Source organism: Sardina pilchardus, chromosome 16 (assembly GCF_963854185.1).
Source record: "Sardina pilchardus chromosome 16, fSarPil1.1, whole genome shotgun sequence".
Taxonomy (NCBI): domain Eukaryota; kingdom Metazoa; phylum Chordata; class Actinopteri; order Clupeiformes; family Clupeidae; genus Sardina; species Sardina pilchardus.
Genome location: NC_085009.1, coordinates 13,708,314 through 13,726,487, shown reverse-complemented (window position 1 = coordinate 13,726,487; position 18,174 = coordinate 13,708,314). Strand labels below are relative to the sequence as shown.

Below are 18,174 nucleotides of genomic sequence, written 5' to 3'. Positions count from 1 at the left end.
CACCCTTGAAATCTGACTAGCCAGCTGACCACCAGCCAGCACAGAAGATGGAAGAGAAAATGCCAACGTCAGTGATGGACCCCTTTAAAGATGTCCTTCTCAAGTACTTCATGCCAGAGAAATGTTACGACGAATTTTTCCTCGATTTCAATTTTTTGCATGGTAAGCAACTTCGAGGAAGGAAATATTGCTCTGACAGTGAGGGGAAATCCAGTCAATCCAGATAGAAAGCTAATGTATGCTAACATTACAGAATGGAGTGATTAGCATGTGTAAAGGTTAAATCGAAAATTAGGTTTGTCTGTAAGATTGTTTATTGGAAATGTGATAACATATACCGTAACATAGCTGCCAAGGAATCTTATTGCGATTCTCTCTTTGCTAGCTAGCCGCGAGCATTAACTTTACATTGGCCTGTGCTTTGACTGCTGTCGTATCTTCTTTGGCAATGCAAACGTTAAAAGTCTGATAACTTCGTGCTCTTATGTACTCTTTGTTATTGGTTTATCAAAACCGAGATTGCACATGTCAGATTTCAAGTGGGTTTTGGTTGTGCGAGATGTGGTAGAAAAGTTGCCGGGGCACATTCTGATTGGATAGAATCCTACACACTGTACTCTACATTGCTCATGCGCTTTTTCGAAATGGTAGTTGTGTTCAGTAGTGAGTTTCTCACATTCTCATGTGGAGTGCTGTCTGGAGATGGTACTTTCACATTGGAGTGGATATGAATTTTTGAATTTGAACAGAAACAGGATGAGTTTTTACACTGTCCACTTACTTCCGTGTCATTCTCAAATTATGCTAATTCCACATCTAGTCCACCAATGATCGTGCAAAAAGCAGAAAAGTGCATTGTAATATAGAAAGTATAGACAGGTGGTGCATTGACAGGGAAAAAAATATAGTGCAATATAGACAGTAGTAAACAGTTGGTTTACAGAAGGTGGTTTAGAGTAATATAAATTAAATATGAATATAATATAATATGATTTAATGTCATGTAAAATATAAGGAGTTGACATAACAACAGGTGTATGTTACTGGATTGTAACCTCTAATTATTGGCCTTTTGACCTCATTATTGGCCTTGGTCTAAAGTACATGAGACAAGAGATTGCAGTATTACACCTAGCCAGTGTCATCACCTGGTTGATCCGCCTACAATTTCGAATAACATAAAAACATTATTTAAGACATTTGAAACATTATTTGTTTTATAAAAAGACAAAATAATATCACATACATTTGTATGATTTTCTTTCTTGGTTTAATGGTGTCTTCCCCATTGCTCATATTGCAGTTATTAAGCACATACCCTCTGCTTTGTGTTCAAAACAGTTGAATGTCTGAAGATAGTTTTAAGCAAAGGTCTGGGGATCGGGATCATTCTAGGATCAGTTCTGGGTAAGGATCATAGAAATTACTATTCTCTCTCTCTCTCTCTCTCTCACACACACACACACACACACACACACACATGCATTATATTCAGAAGCAACACATCAAGCCATATGTTAGGCCTAAGCTTCACCCTGATTTGTTCTTGGCTTTCCTCAGTAAAGCTTCCACAGATCCTAAAGCTGATGGGAGCAAAAAGTGCAGAGGGCTTGAGCTTCAACTCCATTCTTCTTGAGTTGTTGGCGATCACAGGAACTATGGCCTACAGCATTGCAAATAGCTTTCCCTTCAGGTGCAGTATTACTGTTGACTATACTGGTTATTATGTCTCTCATGGAAGAACCCAATAATTCCATTTGATACGTGTAATTTTACATTGTTAATGTAATGTTAAATGTTCAGCATTATGATATAAGCCAGGGATCCCAAACACATTTCAGTGAAAACTGGCCAAAAAAGTTGTATCCTGTCTTATTGTATCATACTCACCACAAGACGTCAATTCTTTAGACCAGTGGTTCTCAAGCTGTGGTAACAGTGGTACACTAACTGCCTCTAGTGGTAGATTCCGGGAGTCTGAGTTTTTTTTTTTTTTATCTATTATTATTTTTTTTTTTAAATAAAGATGAAATAATAACATTATATCAAAATATATAGAATGCAAAAAACATGATCACTGCAATTAAATTTAAACTAGTTTCTGCCATTCTGGAAGAGGTGGGGGTTTCTTTTATTATGATATCAGCCAATAGCCTTACAAGGCTAGTTTAACAGTTTGGAGTATTAGCAAAAGGTTAAGAAACTAAGCTGTGCAAAGCTTGCAAGCAAACATGATGGATAGAACAGTTTTGCAATCATTGCTCAAAACGGGAAGTATTAGAAAGAGAAGTGCGGTAAATATGTGAATATATCAGCAGAGCAGAAACTGAGGTTGGCAACAATGAGCCCAGTACAGCATAAGTGCTAGTGGCAACTTTATCAGTGCCACTGAATTTTCCAAGGCACCTGCCAGTAACACATGATGCAATTTAATCATGCTTAAGTTATAATGGTGGTGCTTGGATAGCTAATTCTTTTCTGAGGTGATACACATTGTGAGAAGTTTGAGAACCACTGTTTTAGACAACTTGACTTGCGAATTGAGTCCACCAGGTGAAATGCTAAATTATATTCTGGATGAAGGAAACATACAGTATTTCAGATATAAAGCAACATATTATTGTTTAAACAAATGTCTTTAGAGTAGTAATGTGTGTAGATTTCCTGTATTTTTATACATTTCGATTCAAATTAATAACACACTGTGTTCTGGTTCCATGATTGATTAGCCATAACTGGGAAAATCTGAAGTGTCATTTCTCAGTAAGGCTGAGAACAAACAGAAAGTGTGCAGTGGGGCTGTTATTCAATACGCATTTGTGTATTTTTAAATCTTTTCTACACAGTGCTTGGGGTGAAGCTTTATTCCTAATGTTGCAGACAGTCACAATTGGATTCCTCATTCAACACTATGGCGGAAAAACCATCAAAGGTAAGTCCTCGAGAACTGAAAACATCTTATTTAAAACATGGTAGTTAGTTATTAATTTGAAGAGATAGGTTTATATGTGGTCATTTGATAAATACATGATTCTCTCTCAGGGATGATCTTTCTTGTGGTCTACTTTGCCTTGGTGGCAATCTTGCTCTCGCCAGTGACACCCTTGTCAGTGGTCACCACCATGCAGGCTTCGAACATGCCAGCTATAATTGTTGGCAGGGTGAGTTGATGATTTTCCGCCATAGTGTTGGATGAGGAATCCAACAAACCTGCATAGTTTTTTTTTAAGTTGCATTCAAGTTACAGTTGACTTTTTGGATTGCACATAAAGCTGTGCAATGAAGATGGTGATTTGTTGTATACGGTCCATGAAGTAACATGACCTCTGCTACTTTCTTTTAGCTCATCCAAGCTGTAACCAACTACCGCAATGGACACACAGGGCAACTATCTGCCATATCAGTCTTCTTGCTCTTTGCTGGATCCCTGGCGAGGATATTCACCTCTATACAGGTAGCCTACTACGTTCGTCCTTCAGTCTGGTCATTGGGTCACCTCATCTGGATATCTTTAAGTGACCACCTCACATGTTTTGTATCAGTCAGACTTGAGATAAGTCAAGATAAGATGACTTAAAGGGACACTTCACCGATTAGCATTAAGCTTTGTATCTTTAGAAAACCAGTCATGTTTTTGAATGGTCGTGCATCATTCCCTCAGTTTGCCTTGAGATGGGAGAAATACGGATTTCAATGAAACCCATGAATAGGACTTCCTGCTTTCAATGATGTAAAATGATGATTTTTACGTCATCGAAAGCAGGAAGTCCAACATTGAAATCCGTATTTCTCCCATCTCAAGGCAAACTGAGGGAATGATGCACGACCATTCAAAAACATGACTGGTTTTCTAAAGATACAAAGCTTAAAGCTAATCGGTGAAGTGTCCCTTTAAGATAACTCCTCAGATGAGCTTGGCGAGAGCAAAGCTTTTAAAAGTGTCTCCCTCTCTGTGCAGGAAACCGGGGACTCGCTGATGGCCCTGACCTACGTCATCTCGTCCAGCTGCAACGGCATCATCGCCTCCCAGGTCCTCTACTACTGGAACAGTAGCCCCGAGGCGCTGAAGAAGAAGAAGAAGAAGGCCGAGTAAAGTGACCGCTTGAGAGACAGTGACCCGAGAGATTCGTACCTTCCTTTTCTTTTATGACTTTTTTTCTCCTATGATCTCGCTGGTCAGACTGATCAGCTCTTCTTCACTGATCAGTCTCATTTGGTCAGTTTGTCCAGCTCTCAAAAAAAAAAGTCTCAATTCAGCACTGTCATTATAGAGGGAAACATTTCTGTTGGGGGGGATCTTATTGCATGCACTCTGAATTGAGAGTGTGACGACGAATACTGTACCCCTGTCACACATTTGCACTCACACAGACAACACACTTGTCTGTTTTTCGCTTGACCAACGACCAAATCAAGATCCTCTCAAGGGCCCTCTCACACACCGCATTCCATCTGTCTGTGATTCTCAGCTGTGAACATTCTCTGTTCTCTCAGAGATCGGTTAACTCAGGGAGGACTAATGTGGTTGATGGCCGTTAGCATTTGTCCTTCTTTCTTTCTTTCTCTCCCTTATTCCCCAATTGTTGTCCACGTTTAAGGCACTTGAAGCAGCGGCGCTGAATGCATACTGTAAATGTTCAAATGTTGCCATGGTCCGTGAACCTGGCTAGATCCTTGGTGTATGTACAGTACTTTGTTTAAAGTGCAAAACAGTTGACAACATAGCTGTCAATGTTGTACACTAAGATGAGAATGAGATTTAAATACAAATGCTGTACTGTCAAATTGTACTGTATGAAGCCTCCCCTCATTTTTTTTTATACCCTGACAAAATGTTTTGCACAATCTGAATAGCTTTGTACTATAAGTTTGTGGCACTACACAATAAATTCAAGGGGGTCAAATGTACTGGGATTCCTGGGCCCTTCTAGCCTGGCTAGCGCCACCACTACTCATTGAGACGTGGTCTGGGAACCAAACGTTCATTTTCTCGTATTTGTAAAAAAAATCCCCAGATCCGTTGATTGGGCGCCTCGGATGTCTCTCAAATGCGTGCATCGTCATCGTCTGGCTTTCCCCCCCTGCTCTGTGATTGGTCCCCTATCTGAGGCAAAAAAATAGGGCGGTAGTTTCAAGGCTGCCTTAGCAGCGTGAATCAAATCGCGCACAAGGCAGCATGGGAACACCCAGTCCTGTCCAGTTGCTGTGAGGTTTTGTCCGGTAAATTCCTGTGAGAATGAAGTAAAACTACCATGTTTGATTTTTGTGTCCAAACAAAAGACATTTCAGATATAGGTTGGTTTCATACACTGTCAGTCAGTGAGACTATGTTCAGTAGTTGCCTCATTGGGATTTAATAAAGGGAGTAAAACTAGTGGTGTGATTCGTTCCTTCAACACTAGAGGGAGGCAGAGATGTGGAGCCACCATGTGGTGGAATATCCTCTACAAGAACTAGCAGAAATACAGTCCCCTCCATAAGTATTGGAACACATGCTTAAGTTGACTATATAAAATCAACTTTTTGAAATTGATCTAATGATCTACTGATGCTTTGAATGAAAAAAATTAGGAAATGTCCAATCTTTAAGGACATCAATTTTTCTTGTGAATGAATAATGTATCATAAATGAATAAATGTTTTCCTTAAAATACAGACCAGCTAATAGGCTAACTGAAATAAAACCATGCCAATCTCTTGGTATGATGAAGGGTATGTGATGATGTGGGGTTGTTTTAATTCCAAAGGCCAAGGGGACTTTATCAGTGTGCATAGTGTCCTGGATCCCTTGAAATAACTGACATTAATTTTTATTTTATTTTTTAAAAACTGCCTGCCTCTATGGGAATTTGAAAACATAGGGTTAACATAGGTGTTCCAATACTTATGACCCCTGTATTTTAAGGAAAACATTTATTTATTTACGATGCATTATTCATCCACAAAGAAAGTGATGTCCTTTAAGTTGGGATATTTCCTCATTTTTTCATTTAAGGCATTAAGATCAATTTCTAAAAGATGATTTTAAATAGTCAACTTTAGCATGTGTTCCAATACTTATGGAGGGGACTGAATATTCAGCTGTCAGAGAACCTTTAGCACCCATGAATTGGACACAGGCAACTGTAATTATAAATCTCAAATGTTACTTACAGTGGCTTAACAGATATTTACTTTTCGACATATACACCCTAACTGCGCAACCCCATACCAACATTGGGAAGTTCAGTGTCTGTCAAAGCCAGAGGCGGACATCCCTGTTCCGGAAAGTAAAAGTCATCCCATATATTCTTTCTACCTGTGCACTTAGTACCGGTGATATCACTAATTATCGGATCAACATGGCTGCCAATCAGGATGAGCTGGTTTACTAACTAGATGGTTGGATCAAACACTTGGCAGGACTTTTTATTTTCTGAACCCGCTTCTGGTGAAAACACTAGTTGAAATCAAAAGAAGTGATGAACTGATACACATCAGATCAAAGCGATCAATCGAAACGAAGGGGCGAACGATCAAGAAGAGTAGAGCGGCTGATGAAAGGGGGGTCAGAGATAACAAGATGATGGGGAGAGGTCGTCATATTCATGCGTTCTGCCTGCAGCCACCTGTGGGGTTGTTCTTGGGAGGTCTGTATCAAAGAGAGGCTGGTTCAACACAGCAATCTGTTTTCCTTACAGCACAGATGTCCTTATCTCTTCAGTGTGTGGGCCGGGCTTCTTCTCTTCCTTCACCTGAAAGTGCGTTTCCTTCTCTCCTATCTGTGCATCGCTGGAAACCCGCTGTTGCCTCGACTAATGGGGGTGCCAGATGAAGGTGACTGACTGCTGATAACTTCAGTATTTGATCACAAAATGCCCCGCCTGTACAGTATGTTCTAAGTATAGGCACTATAGGCCCCCCAAAAAATCCTTTTTTTTAAATGTTGTTTTGGGATTATTTTTGGAAAATTGTTTGAGGGAAACAAGAATAAAATAAAAATATTTTAATTTTTTGATAGGGGGGTAAACATACACCATGCCTCAAAAGTTTTGTAGACTCAAAAAACTGAAGAGATGCAGTAATTTCCCGCATATAAGCCGCATTGTGTATATGCCGAGGACAGTGTTTTTTGCAAGTTAAAAGAAACAAAACCATATTACCACCATATTAACTGCCCCCTGTATTAACCTCATAGCTGAAGAAATTTAGCAAAATCAATGTATAAGCTGCGGCTAATAGTCGGGAAATTACGGGTATCAGTACTTTCCTAACTTTCTCTAACTTCCACATTAACCTGACCCCTACTCCACCCAACAGTGTTTGTTTCTTTTCTTTATTTTTTTGGACCAGTCGAGCACAGGGTGTGTCGAGCTCATTAATTATAGTCTATAGTCTGCATGTCACAAACTCACTCACTGCTAAGCAAACAGTCCCTCTTTTAGAGGCATTAACCTCTCTGTAATGTACACATATCCATCATAGCTGATTGTGACTGGACACAAAGGTGGGCTTTTCCATTATACCTAAAAGGTACGCCCATAATGTCTTAGTACAAGTGGCTATTAGTTTATAAACTAAGACCTACAGACACCTGACGGACAGACACAAATGCTCTGACAGAAAAAATCTTGTTTTCTTGCCGTAGAACTGATGTAATTATATGAGTTATTTCCTTTTACATGGTGATGGAAGCATGTCATCTTACAGACAGTACTGTAGATTATACTGTGATTGTCTACATGGCAGAAGGCCAAGTCTTTGAAGTCCTGTTTTTGTGTACCTGTGACGAGCCCATGCCCAGAAATCTGAGCTTATCGTGACTAATGTAGTCACCGTTGAAAATTCACCACATACAAATTCAGATAAAATGACACTGCTCCCCTGCAGTTTAATAAAAGAAGACTATCAGCATGGATCAGTCAGTGGAGTGAGGCTACTCAATCAATGATCTGATGAAAAACATGACAGCGACTTCCCTCCCACGGAGAAAACATACCACCTGGCTATACTTTTCCTTGTTGTTCTCACCCAGTTGCTCTGTTCTACCTTTTCAGTGTGCGCTTTTTGTTGGTGTCTTCACTGCAAGCCTCAAAAACAAACATGTTTTAGGTAGTCCACTTCACCCTCCTTGCTATATATACATTTAAAAAAAAACTGAGCAGAGGGCAAAAAGTTTTTTATTTATTTATGTATTTATTTTTTTACTTATACACCAACCATGTAAAGACAACCACAGTCCGTGGTGTTTTGGTAGTCTGGAAGACAAAAGACTCATTAGTGGATAGTGGATAGGATGGTGCCAGGTGTTATAGGCCTATAGCCTCTGTCAATGTATTAATTACAATGGAATACGTTGCCCATATTTGCAGTAGTGGTGTCAGACAAAACATCCTTCCATATCGAGCTAATCTCCTCCACCCAGAAAAAGGGCAGGCCGACTGTTGCGTGACTGGCTTCCATCGGCTATGTCGTGTGAGGTGGTGAGTAAGTATGCAGCACTTGGTGGCATTTCACCCAACCGTGGCGGACGCCCACTCGCTCAACTGTGTGCAAACAACCTTTCAGGCAGGTCTGTCAACGAATTGTGCAAGTGAGAAATGCAGTTGCTTTACAAGCTGAGGACTTGCTGGGTAGAGTGCAGACGCAGTTCTTTACCCTGTTTTTATATATATATATAGCCTATACATATATACATAAAATATGTGTGTGTGTGTTAAAGTAAATAACTGTACCCTTTTGTCACTAAACTTTTACAGAAAATGCTAAATGATTTGTGCAACTTTTCTGAACATTAACCGCAGCATAGGCTTCCCCTAGAAAAATCTCCACCGTGTGTGTGCGTGTGGTGTCTTTGTTCATGCACCTAGGCCAACATAGGCTTGTCAGGTGTTGAGCAACTACAGCTTTTGCTCTGCGTGCAAAAGAGGAGTGGTTCCAGGTATACTTTGGAATGCAGGTAAATAAGAAGCAGTTTCCATGGTTTCCTTTGATGTTGAATTTCCTTGAGGAAAGTAAAAAAAAGTCTTTGGAGGTCCAAGGTTTTTTTTCTTCCACAGAATAAAATGTCTTTTACTTTGCTTTCTTTCCTTTACTTTAAGGCAGTTGCATGTTTGTATTTATTTATTTATTTAAGTGTCTAGATTCCCAGGACAACTTACATCTTCAGCTCACTTGTTTACCCCAGCTCCCAGAAACCATGGTAACCACTTGTTGAAGCCTCACAGCTTGTTGCTAAGAGATTTCATGTATGCCCCCAGAAAATTCATCAGCTGCCCCCACCCAGCCGCTCGCTCACCCCATTTTGGCCTCACTATATCCACTCATCTACTTCCACAACCTCAACCATTTGGGCAAAAAGCTTAAAAAGTGGACATGTAAGCTGAAGCATCACTGAAGCAACAAAACATATAGTAGGCTAGGCCTATGGCTTACACTCTGGTTGTTGTGGACCATAGAAAAAGGAGGTAGGCCTAGGAGTTGAGTGCTTGGACAGAGCCATAGAAAGAGATCTATGGTCCTGGGACAGATAGAACACGCTGGGGAATTCTAGACTAGCCTACTGATGCATTGTTGACGGAAACACACAGGCCTAATGTTATAGGATCTTAGTGCTGACTACTAGCCTAGTCAAACAGCCATCTCTTCCAAGTCCCGTCCCATCCCCTCCTCTTGGCCTCCGATTAGCCGGTGCGAACTTCAGCATTTCCATGAGAATGACAACGGGTGGTGAAAGGGTTAAGCCCGGGATAGAGAGAGAGAGAGTCGAAGCACCCGAATGCAACGCTAATTTTCTGCGCGACGGGGGAGCGAGAGAAAGGGAACAAAGCACTCCGGGGGAGGCGCGGAGCACTCAGCGGCTTTACTATGTGCACCTGCGAGCTCAAAAGCAACGGACAATGTGTCTCCGAAACGGCCAATTACGGCTGGGCCAGCCACCCGCTTTCTGTAAGGAGAAGAGGTGGAGTTGAATTTAAAAGAGAAGTGGAGAAGAAAGTTAATGATTAGGCCTGTCCAAAAAAAAGAAAAGAAACTTCTGCAGAATTCCGTTGCTTCTCTCAAGACATCATGTTAACCTTATAGGCAATTTATATATCCCCATCTGAAACTCCCTAATGTGGCTATACTTTCTTATCGTGGAGTAGGCCTAGCGTAGGCCTACAGACAAGTCTGAGACAAGCATCAGTCAGCCAATATCTTCACCCTTAGTGTTTTTCAGTAGGCCGTAGGAAATAACTTAAGCCGTAGCCTACTCTGGCCTGTGCCTTTTAGTAAATGTCCTGGCCTAGCCTACAGTGAGTAAAAGAAAATAACAAAATAATAATAATAAAAAATAACAAAGTGCTTCAGAAACGTTGTGCTCTGAAGTGAAATGAAGTATGCTCTACCTGCATGTAAATTTATTTCTGTAGAACGCAAGTTAGGCCTATAAACTCAGAATGGTAGGCCAGGCCTATTGCCTGGATGATTCACTATCCAAATAGGCTTCTTCACAAGGACATTTGTTTTGCTTTTCATTTTTTTATTAACATTTTTGTGGTGTAACCCTCTATTCAAACTAAACATTTCTCTTCACAAAAAAATAGCAGGCATCATTGAAACAGAGGGCTTCAAAACTGTACACAGGTGTGTGAGACTAAACTCTCATTGTATTTACATGAAAGATTATTAAAATATTAAAAAATAAAAATAAAAAATAAAGAAAGTTATACCATAAAAAGTTGCACAGTGCACACTTAGGCTGCAAATGTAAACATTCTCCTTTTTCTGGATCAGGTCAACATAAAAGTACAACATTAAGATAAACTCATTAGGAAACACATTTTTAAATGGCAAGTGAGCTTGAGATATAGTCCATTGCGAAACTATCAGATTTCAATTTCAAACCTGAAGACGCGTGCGTCAACACATTTTATTTTGATGACTGTTCCCAAGTTTCGATGCACATTAACAGCTGATCCCCTCAACAGAGCAGTAGCCTAGTCACTATAACAACTGTGTGGGCTAGTTGACTTGTTGATGGAGTAAAAACCTCATTACTATAGTTTACAGTTCAATTTGAGCGGGGTAAATTTTTAAAAAACTATTAGAGAATCAACACTTCAGTGTCTGCGCTCACATTTACAGCTTTCATGTGAAATAAGAGGACAAGACCATATGTTGAATCACAACTCACTTTACAAAAGATACACAATGTGCAAAAGAATGCAACAGTAAAAATCTAAGCACTCTTTGTTTACAAATGTGGCCAGTAGTCAAAAAAAGGCACACCACAAACATTTACGGGGAAACACCATGGCAAGTCTATCTGGAGCGATCACAGTGTCTTGGCAAGATATATGCCAATGTTCACCCTAACCCTCATCCCTAAAGAAACCCATAGGATTCCACTGTAGTGCTATTCAGATCTGAGCATGCACATTTCATTCAAAACAAAACCAGAGTAGATCATTCTGGTCACATGTTAAAATTAAAATAACTTTTTAATAATCTCACCGAATATCAGCAGTTCATAGTGAACACAAAGAAAGGCTTCAGGTGATTACATTGTGGGTCTCTTCCTAAATGCCTTAAAAGTACAAGTTACAGACTTTATTTGAATGACACCCGAGTTCTCAGACCAAACTTTAATCCGTGTCCACGTGGTCAAGTTGATCTATTACGGAGCATCAGATCTCTGCTTAATCAAGGTCTTAAATGTCATTTAAAAAGACATTTGTGCCAACATGTGTATGGGACAATCTACCCTGATCTGTACAAACGACCACATGCGTCGCCAGAGCCTAAGGGTACATTGTGGAGTTTCAAACTCTTTATAAAACTATGTGAAAAGGTAATCGGTGTATGTGTATTTAAAAGGAGCATGGTACACATGCACTCTCCCTCTGCCTGTCTCACTCTCTTTCTCTCTCTCTCACACACACACACGCACACACAAACAAACACACATTTATAAAATCACATAAAAACATTATGTAAACCAGACCTTCATACAAGGCAAGACTTCAAGAGAGCATCACCAAGCAGCATTCTTAAAAAACAGTGGGACTCAAGAGAGGGGACCAGTCCACAGCACATGACTGGACACCTACAGCAGCGTGAAGAACAGACCATAGACTGGAGAGAGAGAGAGAGAGAGAGAGAGAGAGAGAGAGAGAGAGAGAGAGAGAGAGAGAGAGAGAGAGAGAGAGAGAGAGAGAGAGATAGGAGGTAGCTCTTTTAGCCCATCTCAGTCACTGTTCACTAGCGTTGATAATAAGGAGGCGGGTGGTCTTTGTGATTGGAAGACAGGGGAGTGCAGACCTGGCCTCCGGAAGGTGTCCCGTGGACACGGGTCTTCTCTTTTGCAGCGTTCGTTAGATGTGAGTAAGAGGCACCGTCCCCCCAAGATAGTGCTGCTGTACACTGGAGTAGCCTCTCTGGGCGTTGGGGTCACTCGTGTCTCCGCCGGGGATGTACATGCTGATCATGTCCCTTAGGTCCCCCTGGAGAGGCCCGCGGTGGTGGTTTGGGGCCCCAGTTGGAGAATGAGCGATGGGCTCTGGTTTCACCATGGACATCACCGGACTCCCTTGCTGGGGGCTGTTACTGTAGGGCATGGAGCTGTCGGAAAAGATCAGAAAAGTGGTCATTAAATGCAGAAATGATACACGAGTCCAAATGCCATTGGTGTTGTCATTTACGTTTTAAATGTGGCTCATAAAAATAAGAGTCTGCTCATTTGTTTTCTAAATGTTTTTTTGAGGTAGAATTGTGCTGCCAAATTTATCAGCTCAGCAGGGAAAACATAAGAACATCGCATTGATTTTTTAAATACAGTAGGCCTATCAGTTAACAAATTGTGCACTAATCGAGATTAAAAGCCTCAAAATGAAGGCCTTGTTCATCAACAACAGCAGCTGTGGGCCTCTTTCAGTGTCAATCACAACTGAATCAGCAATGTTTTTTTGGGTTTTTTTACATGTTCTGGTTTTCACCACTCTACTATCAAATCAAGTTAAAATGAGATCACTCACCTGTAAGAATTGACACCATTCATGTAGTTTTGGGCGGCTGCCATAGAGGACGGGTATTGAAGGGCTGATAAATCGTAACGATGAAGTTGCTGTGGATAACCAAGTGCCTCTCCCTGCATGCCCGCATAACCCCCCGCGGGTCCCCAGCCATAGCTGTCCATTCTCGGGCTTCCACCTGATCCCTGGGCTGCCGCAGCTGCCAGCAGGTTGCCGGCTGACAATGGATATTTGCCAATCTGGTTATCCTTCTTGAGCAGAGGCTTGGTTTTACGACGTGGCTTGTATTTGTAGTCGGGGTACTCCTTCATATGGACAGCACGGAGACGCTTGGCCTCATCAATGAATGGCCTCTTTTCGGCGTCCGTGAGCAACTTCCACTCAGCTCCCAGGCGTTTGCTGATTTCCGAGTTGTGCATCTTGGGGTTCTCCTGTGCCATCTTGCGCCGCTGACCCCTCGACCACACCATAAACGCATTCATAGGCCTTTTGACCTTATCCATAGGGTCTCCACCGGGTGGACAAGAGTTTTTGGACCCTGCATGAGTGTTGCCAGCCATAGGGGACATGCCCTGGCCGTTGTGGTGCGACGGCGGGTGTCCAGAAGTTTTCAACTCATGCTCCATCAAACTATACATTTTCGAAACGTAGGCCTATTTAGTTCCAGAATAAACAAAGGTGAATGTTCTTGAACACCAGTTAGGCTACTTGATGATCAGGTCAAACAAACCCGCGCAGGTGAAGCCTTGGTCGCCTGCAGCCGGGTTTGCCTGTTCAGATAAAACAAATTACCGCCTAGAATACGAACGCTGATTTACGCAGAATAATAGTCGAGGTAATTAAAGTCACACGCGTGTAAAATTTTTCATTACCTTTTGTCAGCGACGTCAAGGTTTCAATGAGGAGTAAGCAAACTGTTTACACAGTAAAGTAAACAAATAGTCTTTGAGAAAGTGTGATTCTTAGAGAACTCAGACACTTGTTGAACACCGATTCACTCAGCCAAAGAACTGAGGTAATACAAAAAAGTTCCTCCTTTCACTCATGTGGTCCTAAGTAATAATTGTATTCCACGCCGGACCAATCCTCCACTCTGTCATTTACATAACTATACAGGGGTGTGGCATACGGTTGCAGCATTTGGCATGGTAATAAATGTAGCCAAGCCTTTTAAAGAGAGCCCGTCTGTAAAACGTGTTTGCCTTTTCAAAGCATTAATAAGAACGTATGAAGCTTGTTAAAAAAAAGAGTTAGGTTTTTATAATTAAACAATTAATTAATTATGTAAGGTTTTAATACATTAAATGTATTTTAGAGAAAAAAACTAGGCTATGCCTATAGTGCAACTGTTTTTTGTTTTCAAAATGTTAAAACAATTAATAAATAAAATTGTAAATGTCTAATAACCTGGTAGGAGAAATGAGGCTGGCTATAGGCCTACAGCAATTGTCTTGAATTTGAGAAGAAGTGGAGAAGAATTTGTGAAGTCTTAACGTGTGGGGTCCTGTGAGACTATTATTGTAGGCTACTGTGTTCCAAGAGCACTGGTTCCATCAAGTTTACAAAGGAGGTTTAAAAATGGCAGTTTATTATTCATGGTTTATCCACAAGCCCCTTATTTAATAAGGCAGGAAGATAGACTAAGTGTTTTTCTCTTTTACTAAACAGTGAAATAAGACAACATTCTCTTTAGATTACACAATTATTATTTTTCTTTTTTTGCCTTTTAACAATTCAAGATAGCTCTGAAAGTGGGTGACATTTCATCCTTCCCCAAAATTCCACCACCATCATATTTCCATGACATTCAGTGTGTCAGCAAGTTGATGCCCCACATAGGCTAATACTGCCCTACAAAGCAAAAAGGCAGTAACTACCAACTGAAAAAACAGAAAAAAATGACCATAAAGTTATCCTGCTGTCCAACCTAAGTAGTTGTAGGTGAATTATTGGACATGTGGAGTTGAATGTTATGAAAATTATAATTTAAAAAAAAGACCAAAAACGCAGTTCCTGCCTTCTTGCTTTGTAGGGCAGAATAGTGCATATTCATTTTTCAGTCTCAGTGAACTCATTCAGCAGTTGCTCAGCATGCTCTTGGTGCCACTTGCTGTGTCAGGTTACAGACCACCTGCATGAGGATGAGACCGGTGCGTGATTTCGAGCATAACTGTTGTTGTTGCAGTTGTGTAATATGCTTTCTCCTCGTCTTTCTCTCTGCAAACAGTGTTCCTCCGCCATGTTAACTTCATACGTGTCATAGCGACAGGCTACATCTATATACATCCACAAGCAGGCCTATGACAGAACGTGATAGCCTATGTGATGTGAAATGTGGCTGTGTGTGTGTGTGTGTGTGTGAGAGAGAGAGTGTGTGAGACAGAGAGAGAGAGAGAGAGAGAGGGTGTGTGCGTATATGGAGACTTTGTGTGGGGTGCAGGTGTTCAGGCTAAAGGAACGTTTTAGTTCATGACTGACAGTTAGGCTCTGACACCAATCAAACTGAGAATTGTGGAGCTCCACTCTCCCATTTCCGTTTCCAAGACAACCCTTTTTGGAATCTTTTCCAACCCCCTGTCTCTACCCCCACCCCCCCTTTTCTCAGTGCAGTCTTCCTCCTCCACCCCTCCCCCTCTCCCCCTCATCTGTGTCTCTCTTTCTCTGATTGATTCTCTTTTGGAAAATCCTTTTATTTTCAACATGAGAGCTAAGAAACTTCAAACTGTTTTAAATACTCACAGGAAGACATGCGGCTCTCTCTTTTTCACGCGACCTCTCAACCAACTGCTTGCACGCAACCTGTAAACACTCACACTCAGAAGCAAATATGTGTATGCACGCACACACACACACACGCTCACTAATGCATTGCAAAGTTTAATGCGACTCCCACCCATTTCCTTGACTGGTCTTTGTAAGTGTAAATCCTGTTTTGAAGTGCTGCAAAATCAAGGTCCAAAAGCAAGTTACAACAAGGTTTTCATGCCACCATGCACAAAAAAGCACACCGTACAGATCTGCTTCTACCCTTCCCAAATAAACTTCTCTATTCAGCGTTTAATCCCTGTACAAGATCAGCAGTGCTAGTGAACTTTTAAAGTCTCTTGCATGCCACTTTTGTTCTGTATGTTTACGATGAAAATTATTTATCCAAAACACACTTCCATTCAAGTGATTTAAAAAGAAAAAGTGTTTAAAGAGCATACAACTAGAATGGCACAGAACAAAACAGTGACATAATTAGTTTATATTGGTATACAACAACAACATTAATGAGAGCAGACCACAAGTATACATTAGATTCACATTGTATGTATTTAGTATACACTTTAAAAAAGGGTTCTTGGGACGCTATAAAGGAACCATGCAGGCTTTAAAGAACCCCGAGGGGTTCATTTGATGAAGCCTTCAAATGGTTTAAAGAACCATAACCATTTAAAGAACCATTTATGAAGCATGCAATAGAACTATTTTTGGTTCTATAGCATCTTTTTTTCTAAGGGTGTATCTATGTACAGATCAAGAGCTACATCAGGCAGTGTCATTGTCTGAGTCATCCTCTGTGAGAAAAGGATGTTCTATTAACCACAGACAAAAGGCAGATCATGAAGATGGCTTGTGTGTCATCCAAATAGCATGAATCATGCATTCACGGTATATAAGTGGTTTAATCCACCAAAAGTTCATCTAGCCATGCATATGGACATACAGAGAGCTTTAACAGTAAGGCTAGAAACATTCACCCAGCAAATACCTGTTGAACAATCGGACTAAACCGAAACATCCTGGTTTTCAAGAAAAGTTTCACAATACATTGAGGATACCTACATTATGTAACTACAAAAACAACAAAAGTCCTGCAGTGACGGAGAGCATGATATTTCATTAGTTTCTTTGGTTTCATTAGTTTCACAAGTTGGGTCATTATGCATTCACACATCCAGCACAGGAGCCAGTGTCCTAATGCTAAATGTGTGCCCATCAACAGGTGCTAACGGGCAATCCAAGCACTGATGTTTGTCGTCACCAGCCCTGTCGATACGGGAGACAACATGTAGAGACAGTATTACTATTTTGTGCCCCTAAACCTGTGATCAGATGTTAGCATTTGGGGGCAAATTAGATGCACCTTTTTTCAATGACAATAGGTCATCTCAACAGGAGGGTAATGCTGTGGGGGTGATTGGTATTGGACAGTGTTGAATACCACACAGTTTTCACAACATTGTATTTGCATCTCTCTCTGGCCTACATCACAAGGCCAGAGTTATATTTGTGTCATACCAAATCTAGTCATTTTAAACTACAATTACAATTGAATTTGATTTCATTCATTGTGACAAAGCATTGTATACACTGGGCCTTGAGACAAACACAAGTTTATTTTTCAATTTCAATTTAATTTCACTTAGAATGCCAAAAGATAGCATGTCTCATGGCGTTTTAACATTCAGAGAGCGCCCATGAGTAACAGGGGAGAGGAAAACTCCCTAGAATTGGAGATACATATAAGAAACCTCGGCCTACACAAGTTCACATTGTCATGAATCGTCTTCCTTTTCCTTACTTTTTGAGGCACTCCAGCCCAAAAACTTCCATGGTGGAAAAGAACTCAGGCAGAGGATACAAGTCTATTGACAACGAGAAGATGTGAATGCCTCAAAACTAAATGGGATGATATTAGAAGACAGAGAGAAACCGATTGGAGGAGGAGGCAGAAGAAAAGCGGGACGGACGGACAGAAAAGTTGGGAAAAGAGAGAGAGAGAGAGAGAGAGAGAGAGAGAGAGAGAGGCGAGAGAAGATAAAGGAAAAGGAAAAGAGGCTGTTGGGAGAAAGTGAGAGGGGAGAGAAGGATGGAAAGAGGGAGGGAGCTGGGGCAGTTCTTCAGCGCTCTGACAGCCCCATTGAATGCCCCTCTATTCTCCCTGTTCTCATGTAAATGCTGCCTTCAGTCTCCCTGCCATCCGTCACCGGCCAGAAAGACCTTGGCAGGCCCTTTACGAGCCTCCCACTCGCATAATCCCCCAGCCCACAATCGTGCAGTCAGCAGGGGGGAGAGGGAGGTGATGGCGGGGGTTACGCACCGAGAGAAAGTGGTGGACGGGCCACCTACACTGAACAAGAATAATCAAAATATGTCTGATAAGGTATACAGTCGGTGAGGGGAAGTGGTTAGAGAG

General features: G+C 41.1%; 2 protein-coding genes across 3 annotated transcripts; one reads left to right on the top strand and one right to left on the bottom strand.

Moving 5' to 3' along the window:
* mpdu1b (mannose-P-dolichol utilization defect 1b) lies at positions 1-5,374 on the top strand. Its single transcript, XM_062516831.1, has 7 exons — positions 1-162; positions 1,342-1,407; positions 1,561-1,693; positions 2,847-2,932; positions 3,043-3,161; positions 3,344-3,454; positions 3,959-5,374. Exons 1-7 carry the CDS (start codon positions 48-50, stop codon positions 4,091-4,093), a joined length of 765 nt encoding a protein of 254 aa, XP_062372815.1. The 5' UTR covers positions 1-47; the 3' UTR covers positions 4,094-5,374.
* A 5,106-nt stretch (positions 5,375-10,480) lies between these two features.
* On the bottom strand, positions 10,481-14,055 carry sox19b (SRY-box transcription factor 19b). Of its 2 annotated transcripts, XM_062516501.1 has the most exons (3): positions 13,865-14,055; positions 12,996-13,762; positions 10,481-12,582 (listed from the first exon to the last, which is right to left on the bottom strand). In XM_062516501.1, exons 2-3 carry the CDS (start codon positions 13,628-13,630, stop codon positions 12,336-12,338), a joined length of 882 nt encoding a protein of 293 aa, XP_062372485.1. In that variant the 5' UTR covers positions 13,631-13,762; positions 13,865-14,055; the 3' UTR covers positions 10,481-12,335. The 2 variants fall into 2 exon arrangements, with proteins under 2 accessions (XP_062372485.1, XP_062372484.1); XM_062516500.1 differs by having other exon boundaries at positions 12,996-14,055.
* Between the last annotated feature and the right edge of the window lie 4,119 nt (positions 14,056-18,174).

What these genes read in the sequence shown, in the direction of transcription:
- mpdu1b (XM_062516831.1), top strand. Translation starts at nt 48, where the DNA reads ATGGAAGAGAAAATGCCAACGTCAGTGATGGACCCCTTTAAAGATGTC. An exon ending in CGATTTCAATTTTTTGCATG is followed by an intron (nt 163 to 1,341) that starts GTAAGCAACTTC and finishes TGTTCAAAACAG; the next exon opens with TTGAATGTCTGAAGATAGTT. An exon ending in CATTCTAGGATCAGTTCTGG is followed by an intron (nt 1,408 to 1,560) that starts GTAAGGATCATA and finishes GGCTTTCCTCAG; the next exon opens with TAAAGCTTCCACAGATCCTA.
- sox19b (XM_062516500.1), bottom strand. Translation starts at nt 13,630, where the DNA reads ATGTATAGTTTGATGGAGCATGAGTTGAAAACTTCTGGACACCCGCCG. An exon ending in AATGGTGTCAATTCTTACAG is followed by an intron (nt 12,583 to 12,995) that starts GTGAGTGATCTC and finishes CTTTTCCGACAG; the next exon opens with CTCCATGCCCTACAGTAACA.